General features: G+C 38.7%; 3 protein-coding genes across 4 annotated transcripts; 2 read left to right on the top strand and 1 right to left on the bottom strand.

The window, feature by feature from the left end:
* Positions 1-1,705: 1,705 nt before the first annotated feature.
* On the top strand, positions 1,706-4,377 carry LOC113686155 (transmembrane protein 45B). The gene has a single exon (XM_027203758.2). The coding sequence runs from the start codon at positions 2,470-2,472 to the stop codon at positions 3,370-3,372; it is 903 nt and encodes a 300-aa protein (XP_027059559.2). The 5' UTR covers positions 1,706-2,469; the 3' UTR covers positions 3,373-4,377.
* A 702-nt stretch (positions 4,378-5,079) lies between these two features.
* LOC113686125 (uncharacterized) lies at positions 5,080-8,275 on the top strand. 2 transcript variants are annotated; one of them, XM_089190095.1, is made up of 6 exons: positions 5,080-5,326; positions 5,559-5,597; positions 6,258-6,379; positions 6,769-7,130; positions 7,796-7,858; positions 8,001-8,275. In XM_089190095.1, exons 1-6 carry the CDS (start codon positions 5,209-5,211, stop codon positions 8,005-8,007), a joined length of 711 nt encoding a protein of 236 aa, XP_089046221.1. In that variant the 5' UTR covers positions 5,080-5,208; the 3' UTR covers positions 8,008-8,275. The 2 variants fall into 2 exon arrangements, with proteins under 2 accessions (XP_089046221.1, XP_089046222.1); XM_089190096.1 differs by having other exon boundaries at positions 5,104-5,326; positions 6,787-7,130.
* On the bottom strand, positions 7,430-15,204 carry LOC113686114 (L-serine dehydratase/L-threonine deaminase). Its single transcript, XM_027203718.2, has 8 exons — positions 14,977-15,204; positions 13,949-13,988; positions 13,056-13,195; positions 12,150-12,198; positions 10,478-10,517; positions 9,986-10,213; positions 9,026-9,150; positions 7,430-8,644 (listed from the first exon to the last, which is right to left on the bottom strand). The coding sequence occupies exons 1-8, from the start codon at positions 15,118-15,120 to the stop codon at positions 8,454-8,456; spliced, it is 957 nt and encodes a 318-aa protein (XP_027059519.2). The 5' UTR covers positions 15,121-15,204; the 3' UTR covers positions 7,430-8,453.
* Between the last annotated feature and the right edge of the window lie 1,003 nt (positions 15,205-16,207).

The following is a 16,207-nucleotide window of genomic DNA, read 5'->3' as shown; positions in this document are numbered from 1 at the left end:
TTCGACTCCTATGAATCCCTCAATAAATTAAGAAGATAGCAGTCCTTTTATAATAACAAAATTTGTATTATCATTAAAAAGTTCTTTCAGTTCATGCAACAACCAACAACAAACTTAAACCACATGACCATTTGTCGTAGTTTACAAGCCATTGCATCTTGTCTACATCTTCTATTAGGGACTGGTCATTATTTATGATAAGGGGAGGGGGGGGAGGGAAAGCCCCCCTACTCTCCGGGCGATGTAAAAACGTTAGTGACCCCCCTTCTTTATCCGTGATGACCTCTCCCCCCCGCGTCTCCTCTTATATTTCAAATTATGATCAAAATTCGCGTCATATACAACCATAAGATGATAACTTGGCATAACAAAGGAACTAACTTACTAAATCACAAAATCAGCGTATCGTATAACAGTCAAAGAAGTCAAAATCCAGTTTGTGAAGACGAAATTAACTTTGAGGTATTGGACAGCTTGCCTGACACTGGCTCTGCAGCAGAAAGGCTGGAACACTTAGTCAACCGAGGCTTCTTTGCTATGGATGCCCCTCAAGCAATAGGGCGGCAAATTTTGGACAAATTATGTGTATAGTGTACGCACTAGTATTATTAATTACTGAAAGTGATGTTTTGTTAAACTAGCTAGTGGTAAAACTTGATGTATCTTGACTTTCGAAAAGTGATATATTTTACAAATTATGCCTTCATGGTGAACACGAATATAAAATCATGCAAAAAAATTTTTTTCCAATGATTTTCATATCGTTTTAAAAAAATCTTCTTTCTTGTTGTTATATCAAGTTTAATTACTTCTTGGGTTATTGAAGTGACAATCACTTAGCTTTGTCAAAATAAAAGTCAAACCAAACATTGAAGCAGATGGGTCTGGATTCTTTATTAACTAAATTTGAGATAACGATGGAGTTAAGAGTACAAGCAGTATTTCTGTGAAATAAAAATCACAAAGTTGTTCAAAATAGTGGTGTTTAAACAAAACAAAACCCTAGAATTAACACAAACTTGTAAAATTTAACATTACTGTTTCACATGTATTGCTTGCGCTCTACTTTTAACTGTTTTACCCACCTTAGACAATGGACCACTCTTAAAATGTACTTCAAACTGCAGACACCCTCTAAACTTCTTTATAAAAGGTTTAGCCCCCCCTCCCTCTAGCCAATCTGAAATATCCTTGACCCCCACCCTTCTTTTTTTGCCTCCCCTCCCCCCCCTCCACATCTACACGAATAATGACCGGTCCCTAAAGAGAAATAAAGGGAGTTGTTTTTAAAAGTGACTTTTCACAAAACGAAGCTCTATATATTTAATCACTTGTTAATTAATCTCAATCGTGGTATTTACCGGCATTGTATATAATATTCCGATATGTCAATTCTATCCAAGTCAGTTTCTTGAATCTTTTAAAATTTAGCCCTTAAAAGCCATCGCAATTTCTTATTTTGTGGAATTACCCTTAGATCATTTGAGGCTTTTTAGCTTTCTCTCCTCCAGAAACAAAAAAGCGGTTGTGTAAGCATTCAAGAGATCGTGAACGATATGTTTTTGGTCAACTACAGTGCGTGAGAAAGGGCAAAACAAAAGAGTGATGAGTTCAAGTCATTAATTACGTTTCGCTCAACTTCAAGTGCGCACAATCTTCAAACAATGTATAGTTAGAGGGCTTCGAAGTTTTCGAAGTAATTTTTTCGGTAGCATTTTCACTAATAGTTTTTTTTTTCTTGTTCAGAGATGCATAATAATAAATTCTAACTTATTTCAATATAAACTTTGGCTCATTGGAGTTTTCCGTTGTCAACGAGTTATCAGCGACTTCCTTAAATCTGAAATTTGAGCATGATTGCTGAACAAGTTCCTGTTGGCCTGTAGCGCAATGGCTGAGATTGGTCTGGAAATGACAAGAACTCGTCTTGTGTTTAACCCTATGCATCCTAACAATCAGTATGCATATTTTCCACACTGTTTGAACATTTCCTAATGTGCTGACGGGGAGAATTTGTTTGATGATCAAGAGCCTCTTAAGTTGGTGAACATTTCCTTCATTCTCGTGACTTAAATGTGTGATTTAGGGGTGATGTTTTAGGAGGAATTAGATGCTAGTTGCTCTTTGGTGTTAAGGGTCGATACGGCCATTGCATCGGTTGAAGTTTGTATCCTAAACTGATTGTCCATGACGTTAAAATGAGTAAATAGTGTTTGTACCTCGGAATTTACTGGTTTCTAGGGGGAATCATTAAAACGAACACCACTTTCATCAGTTTTCGCAAAAATAATATCACATGTCTCTGTATTTTTCTTGACATATCAAGCATGTCTTGCAGTTATATTGATTTACAACAAAACGGATGTGTCAGTATTTATTTGCGGACGTGCAGTTCTCGCATCATTAATCCGTTCAAACGCAGTGTCACGGAAGTGGAACGATCGGAGCGGCGATCTAAACGGCTAAAATATGGGTTCTTACGCTGGCCATGTTCTTCCAGGGTCTATTTTCATAATATTTGGCCTATGGTGGTGGTTTAACATCCTTGCTAAGATTGCGAAAGCCCAACTAAATTATTTCAAAAGACGTTCCCTTGCGCAGCAAGGGCGCACAGAGAAATTTGACTTCGAACTCGACTTTGAATCTTCTGTGTGGATGAAAGTTCCTCTGCCATGTCTAAGAGATTTCCCCGCCGAGCCTTGTTTGAAAGTTATAGGATGCACTGTAGGAATCATTGCGGAGCTGTCGAGAGGCGAATGGAGCCTTCTAGACAGTCATGGGCATTTTTCGCACCTAGACAACTTCGGTCACGCGACAATGTATGGTAGTTTTCTGTTGGCTGCCATGGCAGAAATTCTTCGCCATTACAACATCTTATTTTTGCCTCCAACAACAGATTATGTTATGTTTTCTATGGCTTTTTTCCTGGTCGGGGAGTTGTTTTATTTCCACATCGAAGGTCGCAACGATCTAGAACAAAAGGTACATATTCCGCTGTACACCGTCGCATTTTCCATTGCTTTTATCATAATGCTGGAAGCATGGCAACGCAAGAGTCTTATCTTGTGTATGGTGCGCTCATTTCTCGTCGTTCTTCTCGGTGCCTGGTTCTTTCAGGTCGCTCATGTGTTGTACGGGTCTCATCCTTGGCAAGATATAAGTTCAAACCACGCATTCGTCGCGATTGTTTTTTCGTGGCACATACTGGGCTTGCTGGCGTTTTTACTCGTCAATCTTGTTGTAATCGGGGTCGTAATGTTTGCGTTCAGAAAAGCAACAGGATGGTCGGTAGTCCTTAACCCTTCAGGATGTCAAGACAAAAGCGAACTTCACAGTTTGATGAATACAGAACATGATAACGAAGACGCGTAGACTTGTTAAAACTGAACATCAAGCGGACGTTGTCGATCAACTGAAATTCCGTTGTTATCAATATCAATTATCAATTTTCATACGATTGTCAATTTTTTTTTTCCGCTAAAAAAAAGGAGGTTAATTAGAACAAATTAAGGAGCCTCGATCTAGTAGCAAATAGAGATACAGAAACTTTGAGGGTTTTCCTTTAAAGACCGAATGCTGATAAATTGTTAATTATATAAATTATGGAAAAACTCTTACGGGAACTGAAACTTTATAAAACGTAACGATATATGCCTCAATTTTGTCTTCGATAAAGCTCATGGCTTACTTGACATGCCAAAATATTAACGCTAGAGAGTTTTAGATCCACGTTTGGTGTGTTCACCTAAACGTCAAACCGTGGTCAGTAGTTTTTGGTTAGAAGTTAGAAAGTTTCGAGACTTTCAGCATTTTAGATCAGTGCCGCCATCTTGAATTACACAAAGGATGGGGGTCTTGTATTTCAAACACAAAATGTGGCTAAATTTGTTATAAAGAAAAGACTTCAATTTACATATATTTATAGGACATACATCAAACTTTCGAATAGGAAGAAAAAAAGCGCCCAAGGAGTTCAACAACCTGAAACTGCCTTGCCCGAAAATCAAACGTGGACGGCAAACGGCGAACGTGACCGCTAGAGTCTGATTACGTGACTCCTAGACGTATTCAGCCTCCTACTGTGAGAAGACAAATAACCATGAAACACATTTATAAATAAATGAAGAGATGAATAGATTTATTTCACTCTTCCAGTTCTAAAAAAGGAAAAACATGAAGCCGTAGTTTTATCGATATGAAATGTCGCTTTCGCAACAGTATGGTGTAAGGAATGGGTTGTTTATATTAACTTATACTCTGCTGGTATGTTAAATGATATTTTCGTCGGTGCTGCGGCGGGTTTTGGTGTGCATACATTTTTACCGTTTTTACCGGCAAAGAATTTTAAAAATTAAAATGACATCTTTTATACTCAAAGGTTTTCAGTCATTCTTCTGTTCTTTTTTAAACAAAGAAGATTGAGCAATATTTGCTGAGCCTGAGGCGAATAACTGTTTTTGCATAATTTTTCAAGTGATTATCACAGCAAAAAAAACACCATAATTTTTATTTTAATTCTTTGCTGCTAGTTTGAAAAATTTTCGTTTTGCGTTGCGATTTTAGATGACGGTCGAGAGTTGCTTGCAATGACAATAACCTAGTTTCCTTGCAGAAACTTTTCTCCTCGAGTAGAATTGTAAGACTTCAACATACGTTAGATCCGCCCTGTCTTAATAGAGGCATCAACTGTACTGTTGATATTACTTTGGTCTTTCATGCATGCGCTACGTCGCGTGCGCTACCTCACGCGCGCTACCTCACGCGCGCTACCTCACGCGCGCTACCTCACGCGCGCTACCTCACGCGCGCTACCTCACGCGCGCTACCTCACGCGCGCTACCTCACGCGCGCTACCTCACGCGCGCTACCTCACGCGCGCTAAAAGTTGGTCCTTGGTTAGCGTGTTGTCTGATGATCACTACATATTTTTATTGGCTTGTAACTGTTGTTAACTATCTTGACATTCTACATGAATTTCACTGACGTTCTAAGTTTTGATCATTCTTAATCAAATGGAAGTGACGAGAAACTTATTCGAAATGCTAATTAACTACCACTTGAAAACAACTTCATAGATGAATTGTTTATGACGTAAACTTTCACAAAACCCGCTCTGAGCCAAGATGCGTGCTCAGTTTTGTGAAAGCTGAAGCTCTTTTTGTAATGTGAAGAAAGTGTGTCTACATTGAGCCGACGAAATTATTCCGCATGTTGAAAACGTTAACTGTTGTCTTCTTGGTTTGGTTTTTGGTTTCAGCACTACAGATATCAAGAACTGAAGATCATATAGATCATTTTCCAGCAGTTTTAAAAAGCTCCGGCTTAAGTAAGCAATCTTTTTTCGCGAAGCCTCATTTTCTATAACTCCTTTATTTCAAAGTCATAACTTTGAAAAGGATATAGAAAGCTATCAAAAGGGCTTTTTCCCTCCGTTGAGAGAAATTAACGCTGGAAATATGTTTTAACCTCACACACAGAACTACTTTTCCCTTCGATTTTTTTGTTTGCGAGGATTAAGCTAGCAATCTCATTCATTGTTCTTTTCCCGACTTTTGCAGCTTCCGACCTATACGCACAACTTTTTGGGATTTCAGAAGGTAAGTGTTAGAAGGTTGCTCGTATTTAATTTTAGTTTTTAAGAAAATCAACGTTTTCTCTCAATGAGTTCGCGGGTCACCTTTCACCCTTGAGGACAAACCGAACATCATACAAGCAGCGGTTTAGGAGATCAAGCGCTGCAACTGTCGCCCCCTCCAAGATCGGAGAGGCTGACAGGAATCACTAAACAAGACTGACTGAACAAACACGGACGACGAGAAACGGTGACGTCAACAATCACCTTGTTGAATATCATCGACTTACGAAACACACCAAAGACTTTAAGTCTGTGCAATGCTCAATCGACAGCACTAACTAGCTAGGAAGACTTACTCAGGAAAGCCGGTTCAATACCTTAGAACAGACTCCCCTCAATAGATGTCAACAACCATCGGCACCGTACCAACGACTAAACACAGGATACGAACGATCCGAACAGAACGATCCAACATTCCCACGAGTTTCGGTTCTTGAATTTGATTTAATGAGGCGGTAGAACAGGTTTTTAAATGAACTGATCATAATTTGTCCTATACCAACGCACTGGGGAAACACCAAAGCAAATTACAATTATCAAGTCCTTATAAACGCCGGGAGAAATAGAAGCAAATGCCAAGAAGCGACTGTGTAGCCTCTTCGTGGTTCTTTATTTTTTCTAGTGTGGAGGAAGAATGCACCTTATGAAATCGGCTACCCACTGTTTTACAGCACTCTTGTCATTCTCACCGTCATCCGATGTCTGTGTTTGCTGATACCGTCCAGAGAAACACTCCTTGTGCAGGTCAGTATTAGGAAAGAGGTCCAGTTGGTGGCAATAGTCGATGAAATCTATGAGAAAAGTAAATTAACGGACCACATGTCAGAGTAAATTTAAAGGTGCTGAGCATGGGAAAACGAGTCTGACCAAATCGCGATTGGGCTCGTTCTTTCTTCTAATTGGTTGAAACGAGTGCTTGAATGTGTCCAGATTGGCTGAGTACTTTCCTGTGCTTGTTTCGAAGTGGGAAGGGTAGTTGCTTTTATTTGCAGTTACAGTATAATCGATTGAAAACTCCTCACTTTTCTTTGTAATGAATTTCTGCAGCTGTCATCACACTTTCATAAAGAGTGATTTAGTATTATGTTTTATTGTTGTTGTTGTCTCGACCTGTTTTCTTTCGTCGTCTGTAGTACGAAAACGAACAAGAGCGAGAACAAACGGAGGTTGAATCTGAAATCGTCGAAGACGACAAAGAGTACATGGTCGCAGCCACAGAGCCCGTTGATGTCACTTCCGCCGTGTCCCCACTACTTTCCGACAGTAATGTCTGCATTGCAGAAGAATTGATCGAGTCAGTTGAACCACACCAAACTGAAAATTGCACCCCATGCGTTCTCATGGAAACGTCTCTTACAGATGAACGTCGGCAAGAAGTCACAGTTCCTGAACAGCTCCCGGATATGGCCCCAGTTAATGTCACTGACAGCTTTACGTACCATATAAAACTGGGAGGGGCACTGGGATCAAAGATCTATCCCGAGACCTCTTTAGGGTAAGTTCGGTTGAGAAGGATTGGTTCTTACTTAGGCTGTTAGCAGTCTGATATTCACGATATGATAAAAGAGCACAAGTGGCGGAGAACAGAACAAACCTAAAATTGCCAGCAGTTATTTTTTCTCCTAAACTCTAGCGAGCAGTGCGATTTTTGTGTTCAGCGGTCCAGGTTTCGCGAGGGAACAAAAGGCCTTTTTTCGTTATACTTGAGTTATCCCGAAGAAAATTAGGTTCCATTCATTGCCTTCGGAAAAACATTCACTGTTCGTTTTCCCCAGTTTTTCTTAGCCTACAAGCTGTTGGACGCAGTTGAATTTTATTCATCATTTCCCGCTACTTTCATGCTAGATTATGCCTTTGTTACACGAGTCTTCTACACATATGTTTGGTAGGTTTTAAGGGGGCACTTGAGAGGATTCGTCTTTCTTTCTGCTCCTGCTTCGTATGCGAAAAATGCAAAACATGTTGTTGAAGGGCACAATCAAATAATCCGACAGCTCCTTTAAATTATGCAAGTTTCTATCTAGATGCCAAAATCTGTGTCATTCACGCGGTCATTCATACTTCATGTGTATCTTGACTTTACGCCTGATATCTATCTAAATTTATAAGTTGGGTAACTTTCTTGGAAGGTGTTATTTAATGGTAAACCTCTCTCTACAGAAAAGCTTGTGTTGTGGTTGCTGCCGGAGCTCTCATTTCTTACGGAATTTACCGACTTGTCTCGTAAGTTCGACTTGTGGAGTTTCGATTTTCCTTTGGTAAAATTTTCCCCACTTCTGGTGATTACCATTTCTTTGAATTTGCAGCATTTGTAATTTTGGATTTCGAAGTAACTCACATTGTATTCTCTCTTTCTTTTCCATAGGAAATAAATAATGGTTCACAAGGAAAATATAAACCTTCTATAAGATATCTCTTCAGTCCCCCTAAAAAGAACAGTTGTAAAATATTTCTTTGGATAATACTGGCGTAAGGTCATCTATAAATTGTTCAGTTGTCATGTAGTGTAAAAATCAGATTTGAGAAAGATTGTAATCATACTTTTTGTACATAAGTCAAAGGTTAAAAATACTGTCATTTTTTTGCCCTTCAGTCGGTGAGAAGTTAATAAAAATTACTTGCTGCTCCAAGTGAAGAAAACAAGCGGCAATTCTTCTCTTCTATCCCGTTGATGCTTCCTTACTGTTGATTGGCAAATTGGCTTGACCAATCACGGTACAGTTCCTGCACCCTTGTCTAATCAAATGTCGAATGATATAGAGGAATGGTAGTTATGGTATCCTGTAATGTTTTTCGTTTTCCACAGTGATTTTATCCCTTAACTAAGCCCAAGTTGGTCTTTCCATTCTTTCATTGCTTTCAACGACACTAAATTTCCCCCGCAGACAATGACAAGAGCCGATTTTAGTTCCCCAAGCTTTCCTTGCTCTTGCCACACTTTGAAAAGTCGTTCATACACACATGCCAAGGCCGCGCCACAAGCTGGTTCTACTAACATGCGGTGATCATCTGAAACGAAAGCAATGAGGATTTCATGTCAGACATGGCGCAAACTGACGAAGTACGACTTGATCTAACATCCAATTCTCCTCAGTCTAATTTACCAGGAGAATTCGTTTTACAATCAAAGCTCCTTGGGTTGGCAAACATTTTCTTTATTCTCGTGACCTTTTTATTTAATTCAAGGGTGATACTCTAAGGAGATTTTAGATAACAGTAACTCTTAAAGAATTAAGGCAAACAACAATCGCCGAATGGGTCTATTTGCTTTAACGACAGAGAGACAGTGATTGCGGGAAAAACTATCAGAAGAAAACTAATAAGAGGTTAAGAAAATTCCTCCACGGTGACAATCTTAACCTAAAAGAAGAAATACTCAAAAATCGTTACCTGCAAATTTGTCGCATGCCAAGACAGCTTCCTTGTCACTACACGCATGACTTATAATGGTGTGGTTCTTGGTCCATTCAAGTGCATTTGCTGCTACTCTTCTTGCACCTAAACACTTTGCAACGCTGATGATAAATACAACAGGTAAAGCAACTTTGACAATGTCAGACTGGAGATCACCACTGTAGAAAATCTATTTCGTTCACAAATTTTCTCTTCCTCTCCCACCTTTGTATCCTTTTTGTATTCATGTGCGGCGCGCGTGATTTCACAAATTAGCCGATCACGTCAAAGAACTCTCACCTTGACATTGGAAAACTGACTTGGACATTTTCACGTACTTTTGTTGTTTTGTTTTACGGAGTTTAGTTAGTTGTTTTTGAGCTGCCGTTAGCGCAAATTTGTAACCCCTTTGTTTGGAATTTTAAGAACTTTCGGAGTTTTCAATTTAGCCGAATGTTGTGGTTCATTTAACAAGTTTAATAATACTTTCTACGGAGTTTGGACTCTAGCCTCTTTTTTCGTAAATGGGATTTTTTACAATCACGTCACTGAGATGTCCCTTCCCTTTCTGTCTGAGGGGAGGTCAACCTTTATCTCCATCCCACCTTACTCAGATGGCTGTGGAGGTCGCTCTTCATCCCAACCCCACCCTCCTCAGATGGCCGTGAGCGAATTAAGTTGGGTCATGTTTAGTGGCTGCCTGCGGAGGATCAAAGTCAGCAAAAGAAATAGCAAAATAACCGATTTCAACCACAAGAATTTAACATTGGCTCGTTCTCTTATCAGAGGTTCCAAATGAAACGTTAGGTATCATTCAAGGAAAGACGCAGTCTTCTGGATGTGTTTGCTTGCAGAAGCAACCTCAGTCCCTGGATTGTGGTAAGCAGTCACTTACACTTGGACCCTATGCTAGACATCTGCAATGCGCTTAACTGTTTAGTTTTTTTTTTCACGAACCTTGTAATAGCATCTAATGTAACAAGCTCCCCTGCTTGAACAGATGCGTTAAAACTGTCTGCTCCTTTAGTCTCCATGGCAACAACAGGAACATCAGTCCACCCTACACTGTGCATACCTTGTAGCACCCCAGACAACAGTCCCCCTCCACCAACAGATACCACAACAATGCTTGGCTTCTCTGGCAGCTGTTCAGCTGATTCGTGAATAACAGAGGCCACACCCTCCCTGCAGAGTAAAGGCACGTTATGACTGGTTTGCAAAGGACTGTGATCAAAATCAGCAGAAAACGGAGGAAGTGACTTCAAGGAAATTTTGTATGATCTTCTGTGTAGAGTTCCTATTATTTGCTCTCTTAAGTGCAACTTTTGGTCAAAATTGCACCCTTCCAATACAGCTACAAGAAGTAACAAAAGGCTTGGGACACTTAAATTTCTAAGAATGTTGAACACCATTTGATTTATTATAATTATAAATAGAAATTGTTCTTACCAGATATCTGGGTGATTAAATGGTGGAATATATGCATAGCCTGGAAAGATAAAGACAGCTTTAGGGGAACAACACTGAACTCAGTTTGACAAAGGAAAACAGTGTGTTCTGAACATTTAAAAGAGAATCCATGTTTAGGAAATATTCCCAATGAAAATCCAAATCCAATGAAAATCTTAACCCCTTAACTCCCATTCGTGATTAACTTATAACTTCTCCCTATCATATCCATACATCATCCAGCAAACAGGTAATGAGAATATACAAACCAAACGGTTACCGGTCACCTCGCCACCAAGCAGACTCGCCACCAGCGAACTCGCCACCAAGGAACGATCTCGCCACCAACGTACTCGCCACCAAGCGAAGTCTTCTCGCCACCAACCACCAATAAAGAGATAAACTAGAATAAAGTAGTCGAGAAGAGTAGGATGTTCGAACGAGCACAATTCAAATCGGCCGATACGTTTGTGCGCTTGTCTGTATTTAAATTATGACCTTCAGCGACGTGTTAGACGTGTTCCGTTCCTAACTCATTGACATCGAAACGTATCGTGTTTGTCTTTTGCACGTAAGCAAGGAGAAATTACAAAACTCGATGCGAGGAATAAAAACTTACTTGAGAGAAAATGAAACTTCATGGGAAAAAATAAGTGATGAAATGAAACTCGATAGCAGTTGTATTAAAACTAAACTTATCGGTTTCGAACGTGCTTTCGACAACATACGTTTATAAAGTTTGAGTACAGACTTATCAGCCGAACATCTTACTGTCCTCGACTAATCTCTTTATTGGTGGTTGGTGGCGAGAAGACTTCACTTGGTGGCGAGTACGTTGGTGGCGAGATCGTTCCTTGGTGGCGAGTTCGCTGGTGGCGAGTCTGCTTGGTGGCGAGGTGACTGGATACCAACCAAACAGGTACTTGTTAGATTGATCAAACCCCAAATTCTGGTAACTAAGGAAATGTGAAGCAGCTAGAGGGGAGAATTAACAATCAGATCTTGGAAGTTAAAGGGTAAACAAAACAATTCCCAAGTGTTCAAAACAGTTTGAAATCATAAAATAAGCTACAAGAACTAAATTTTTGGTTGTTCACATGACAAAACTTTAAGTATAGAACTTAAACTAGTTATAAGGACCTTTCAATGATGACAGATTCTTATCCCATTCTGTAAGCCAATCTCTATTAGGGACCAAAGGAAATTGCAGTCATAATCATAACTGTTACAATTTCCTCAAATGTGATTGGTGCATTAACTGCTTTATTTTTCACTAATCATTCTGTACAATTGTAATTGCACAGTATAGTCAGACAGTTGGCTGTAATCAGGCACCTATAATCAAACAGTTGACGCAACCAATTATAATAAGTCCACTCTGCTAAATCCACCAATCACAGAATTGATCACAATAACCATAGCCATTTATCCTTAAAAAATGTGGAATTTCCAACATGGAGGAATTTTTTAACTTTAGACATTGTATCTACTGGAGATATTTATCCTAAATCCATTTTTTGTTTTTGGTAATTGTAACAGTTATGATTAATTGGTAACCAGGACTGTGTGTTGTCCAATTCTGTCAGTAATCATACTAATAATTGCCAAATCAGACTGAATGATTTCAGACTGAATTGGACTCCACTCAGTCCTATTTACCATTATTAATTACCTGGCTGCTTTGCTAGTGTTAAAGTTCTTGCATCTGCATCATCCCAAGACTATTCAAACAGTCAAAAAGTAGGATCAGTCTCAAAACCATTCCTACTTAAATGTCTCCTGTAAATCTCTGCTAGACTCCTTTATGAACTGAGATGATTGTTACTGAGATGATTGTTGCTTGAAAGCCAAGAGCAACCCTCCATGAGATAAATGGAATTGTTGCTCAAGGTTAACCTTTTAACTCTCAAATCAAATTTGTAATTCACTTTACTGTCAACCATACAATTCTTATAATGTCAGTTCAGAGAATTTAGTATTGGATGAACATATCCCCAAATTGATGTCTATCTTTAGCCTCATCACTTTTCTGGTTGATATTGTATTGATACTGTGAGGAGAAATTCTGTCTTGGTCACTCATGGGAGTTAAAAGGTTAACAGGAGCTATGTAAATTTTGCATATTTGTGGTTTAGTATTTATGTCAATCTTTCCCATCCTTCACTTTTCACCCAGGAGTATAAATGGGTACTGGCCAACTGTTAGATTAACCTGATGAAATGCTAAGGGTAACTTTGCGATGCATTTGCATCCTATCCTGGGGGGAGAAGTAATTTTCCTAGTCACTTAATGTTACAGAAACCTGAATAAGGTCTGCTGAATGGGCCACTTGGCAGGAATACGGACTTTTTCCCATCCTTAGCCATCCTTATAACAGCTTGATTAATTCTTTCTAATTTAGTATTATCTATTTTATCAATTGAAATTAAAATTTTGTGTGATTTTACAACTTGTGGGTGGTAATTTTCAATATGACATGCATAAAAATTTGAAACATTTTAATTGTAGCTCCTCTAAGATTCTTTAATTATACAACTTGTTAACACAATAAGAGAACATGTAATATCTATCAACTTACACTGCCACAGATTTCAACTGTAGCTCCCTCTTCCCTCAGTCTTTCCACAATAAACATTGGTGTTGACCCTGGTACAATCACAGTGCAAGGGATCTTAAGCTTCTTAGCTGCATATGCTGCTGCAAGCCCAGCATTTCCACCTGACATCATACAAACATAGTTTATTGGTTAATGAAGGACACCCATCAACACAGTTTTCAATCAATGATTTCAGCCCACCTACCCACAGCTTATCGCAATTTCCTTACTATGAAGCAACTTGAAGAATTACTTCTCCCCTTCCCCCCTGGAAGAAGAGCTCAAGAACTCAAGAACTCAAGACAACGATCCAGTCAGGTCTTGACCCAGACCTCTTTTCCTGGAGTCCAGGGCACTGACAAGTAGGCCACTCTGTTTCCTACTCATTAATCCTTTACACCCTAACATCAGTATGCATATTCACCATACTTTCTCTATACATTTCTTAAGGTTCTGAAAGGAGAATTTAACTGAGTTGATAATGTAAATTGGCCACTGTAAAGAGTTTCAAAGCTAACTTGACCCTTTAACTCCCATGAGTGACTAAGAAAGAATTCCTCCTTACAATATCAGTACACTATCGAGCAGATTAGTGATGTGAATAAAGAAATATATCAATTTGGGGATAATTAATTGATCCAATACTAAATTCTCTGAATTAACGTTGTAAGAACTGTATGGTTGACAGCAAAGAGAATTACAAATTTGGTCTGGGAGTTTGAGGGTTAAATGCATAAAGGGGATAAGTTTTTAAAGAAACTGTGGAGTTGCATTGGTGGGGGAGTATGACAGGGTAATCAAGTATTATCAACTGACTTGATAATGTAAATTGGCCACCATAAAGACTTTCAAAGCCAAAATATCAAAATATATACCTGATGAACAAACCATATGGTTGCATCCTCTTTGCATGGCCTGGAACCAACAAAAAATACAGTGCTAGTTTTCATTTATCACCTTAAAATCAGTATGCATATTCTCCATACTGTTCTCTATACATTTCCTTACATACTGACAAGGAGGATTTTTTCAATATTTAATAGCTTCTTTGGTAGGTGATCATTTTCTTTATTCTCATCACCTTAAAGTTTGGTTCAGGGTTGATATTGTAAGGAGAAATTAGATGCTTGTAACTTGAGGGTCAAAAGGTTATTACCAAAAACCTTACAACAAATGATCTGACAGTAAGGAGCCACTAAACTCAGAAAAAAAACCTTACCCTATTCTTTGAAATGACTGATTATTTATTCCTAACATCAACTTATTAAGATGCAAATTGTTCTCTTCTAAAACATTTTTTCTTTCCATCCTACAATAGTACAATGTCTAACAATCTACTTCTTCTTAAAAAAATTCAATAGCGGCTATATAATTGTCCCTTTGAGTGGTTTAAAGTAGTTTCGACAACTATGGCACACCCTTGTCTTAGCTTTAAAACACCCAAAAGTTCGTCTAAAGCAACCAAAACAACCTCTATTACATGTAAATTTTCCTCATAAATCGGAGACGTTCAACTGTCATATTCTCATAAATGTTTCTCAATCTTGAACCACCAGTAACAAATTTACATATAGGTTGCTTTTCAAAAGCAAGTCGCAGAACTTCGGGCACAATTCTTTCCAATGAACTACACAATGCTTAGGAAACGTGACGTTAACTATGATTTCTAACAAAAACATTCATTTTCGAACACGTGTCCCTCCTGACTAGAAAACTCTCGTCATCTTTGAGTGTTTTTAAGTCCGGAAGATATTTGAATCCAGATTAACAAGCCAATAGCTTGGACGTAACTGTCATATGAATAAATAAAAACTAAAAAATTGACAATTAAAGCGGGAAGTTTATCAAAAATTATGCAGAGAAAGTGGTGAGCCCTGGGAACAGGATATTATGATGATCAAACCTTCTGGCACAAATTTCCAATTCCTCGAATCTTGAAGGATCCTGGTGGTTGTACGTTCTCTAGCTTCAAGTAAACAGGAAATCCTGTCAGTTTTGTCATAGCATGGCTCTCAAGCAGAGGTGTTTTAATATGAAGCGGCTCCATGGTAGAAAACAGCGGATTCTGTGACAACTACGTAATATTTGCGCGCGACCCTGGAAACGGGACTCGCGTGGCAAAATAATAATTGTCAATAGGCGCGATGGGGGTGGGAAGGGGGATAGGAATGTTTTTATTCATCGTGCGAACGCTAATTTATCATCCTTGCGTCTCGCATTCGTCGCCATATATCTATTCCCTGGTTCATAAACACAACCACTGATACACACTTTTCAAAGCAACAACAAAAGAAATTGCCCTATTTACCTTCCTCAACACTAACCCTTACGTAAAATTCTCACAAAATTATAAACCTTAAGTCTCAGTAAAATACATTCAGAAAAAAACAAAGCAGTAAATATTCCCTTTGATTTTTTTCTTTCAAATTATATCCGCCATCTTATTTTGAATAAGAAGCGTGGGTGAGATTTTTTTATTACTAGTGCCACAGAACCGAGATACTCCGAGACACCCTCACCTAAAGGGGTGAAAAGCCTCAGAAAGTAGTTATATTATACATGTGTTTTCGATTATTTATTTCAATTTAATCCTGTATGAAATTTGCCAGATGGTAATCACTCATAATGATGCGTCAAGAATTTTGCTGAAAATCTAAAATAGTTTCTATTGTTTGGTAAGGGTAACAGAATCATTACACTCAAAGAGCCATTTTCACAAATTTCTTTCCATAATTGATCTAGTAGATGTTAAAGTTTTTTTTATGGTTATCTCCTTCTGATCCAGGGTGGATTTCACAATAAAAGCCCCCCGCCCCGAGGATAGGATTCAAAATTTTACGTCAAACATCTAATTGTTGCCAGTACATAGCTTAACTAGATCGTGACAAATTGGAAGTACAATTTTGATATTTTCAGGTTTTTAAGCACGACCCAGTTTTTTTACCAAACCCTTCCAGGCGGGCACATGCCACTGTAGGCCAGAAAATCTGATCTCTGGCAAGAGAGCAGGCCATGATCACCTGTCTCAAGCCGACAAAAAACGCCGTAGTTTTGTTTGTTTTTACTTTTTTCCGGCAATATTTCTCATGACACAGTCTGTTCCAAGATGACTCCTTAAAACTGATTAGGCAAGT

Source organism: Pocillopora damicornis, chromosome 12 (genome assembly GCF_964200805.1).
Source record: "Pocillopora damicornis chromosome 12, jaPocDami1.2, whole genome shotgun sequence".
NCBI classification, from domain to species: domain Eukaryota; kingdom Metazoa; phylum Cnidaria; class Anthozoa; order Scleractinia; family Pocilloporidae; genus Pocillopora; species Pocillopora damicornis.
Note: the sequence above shows the minus strand (reverse complement) of the source record. Positions and strands in the feature narration are given on the sequence as shown.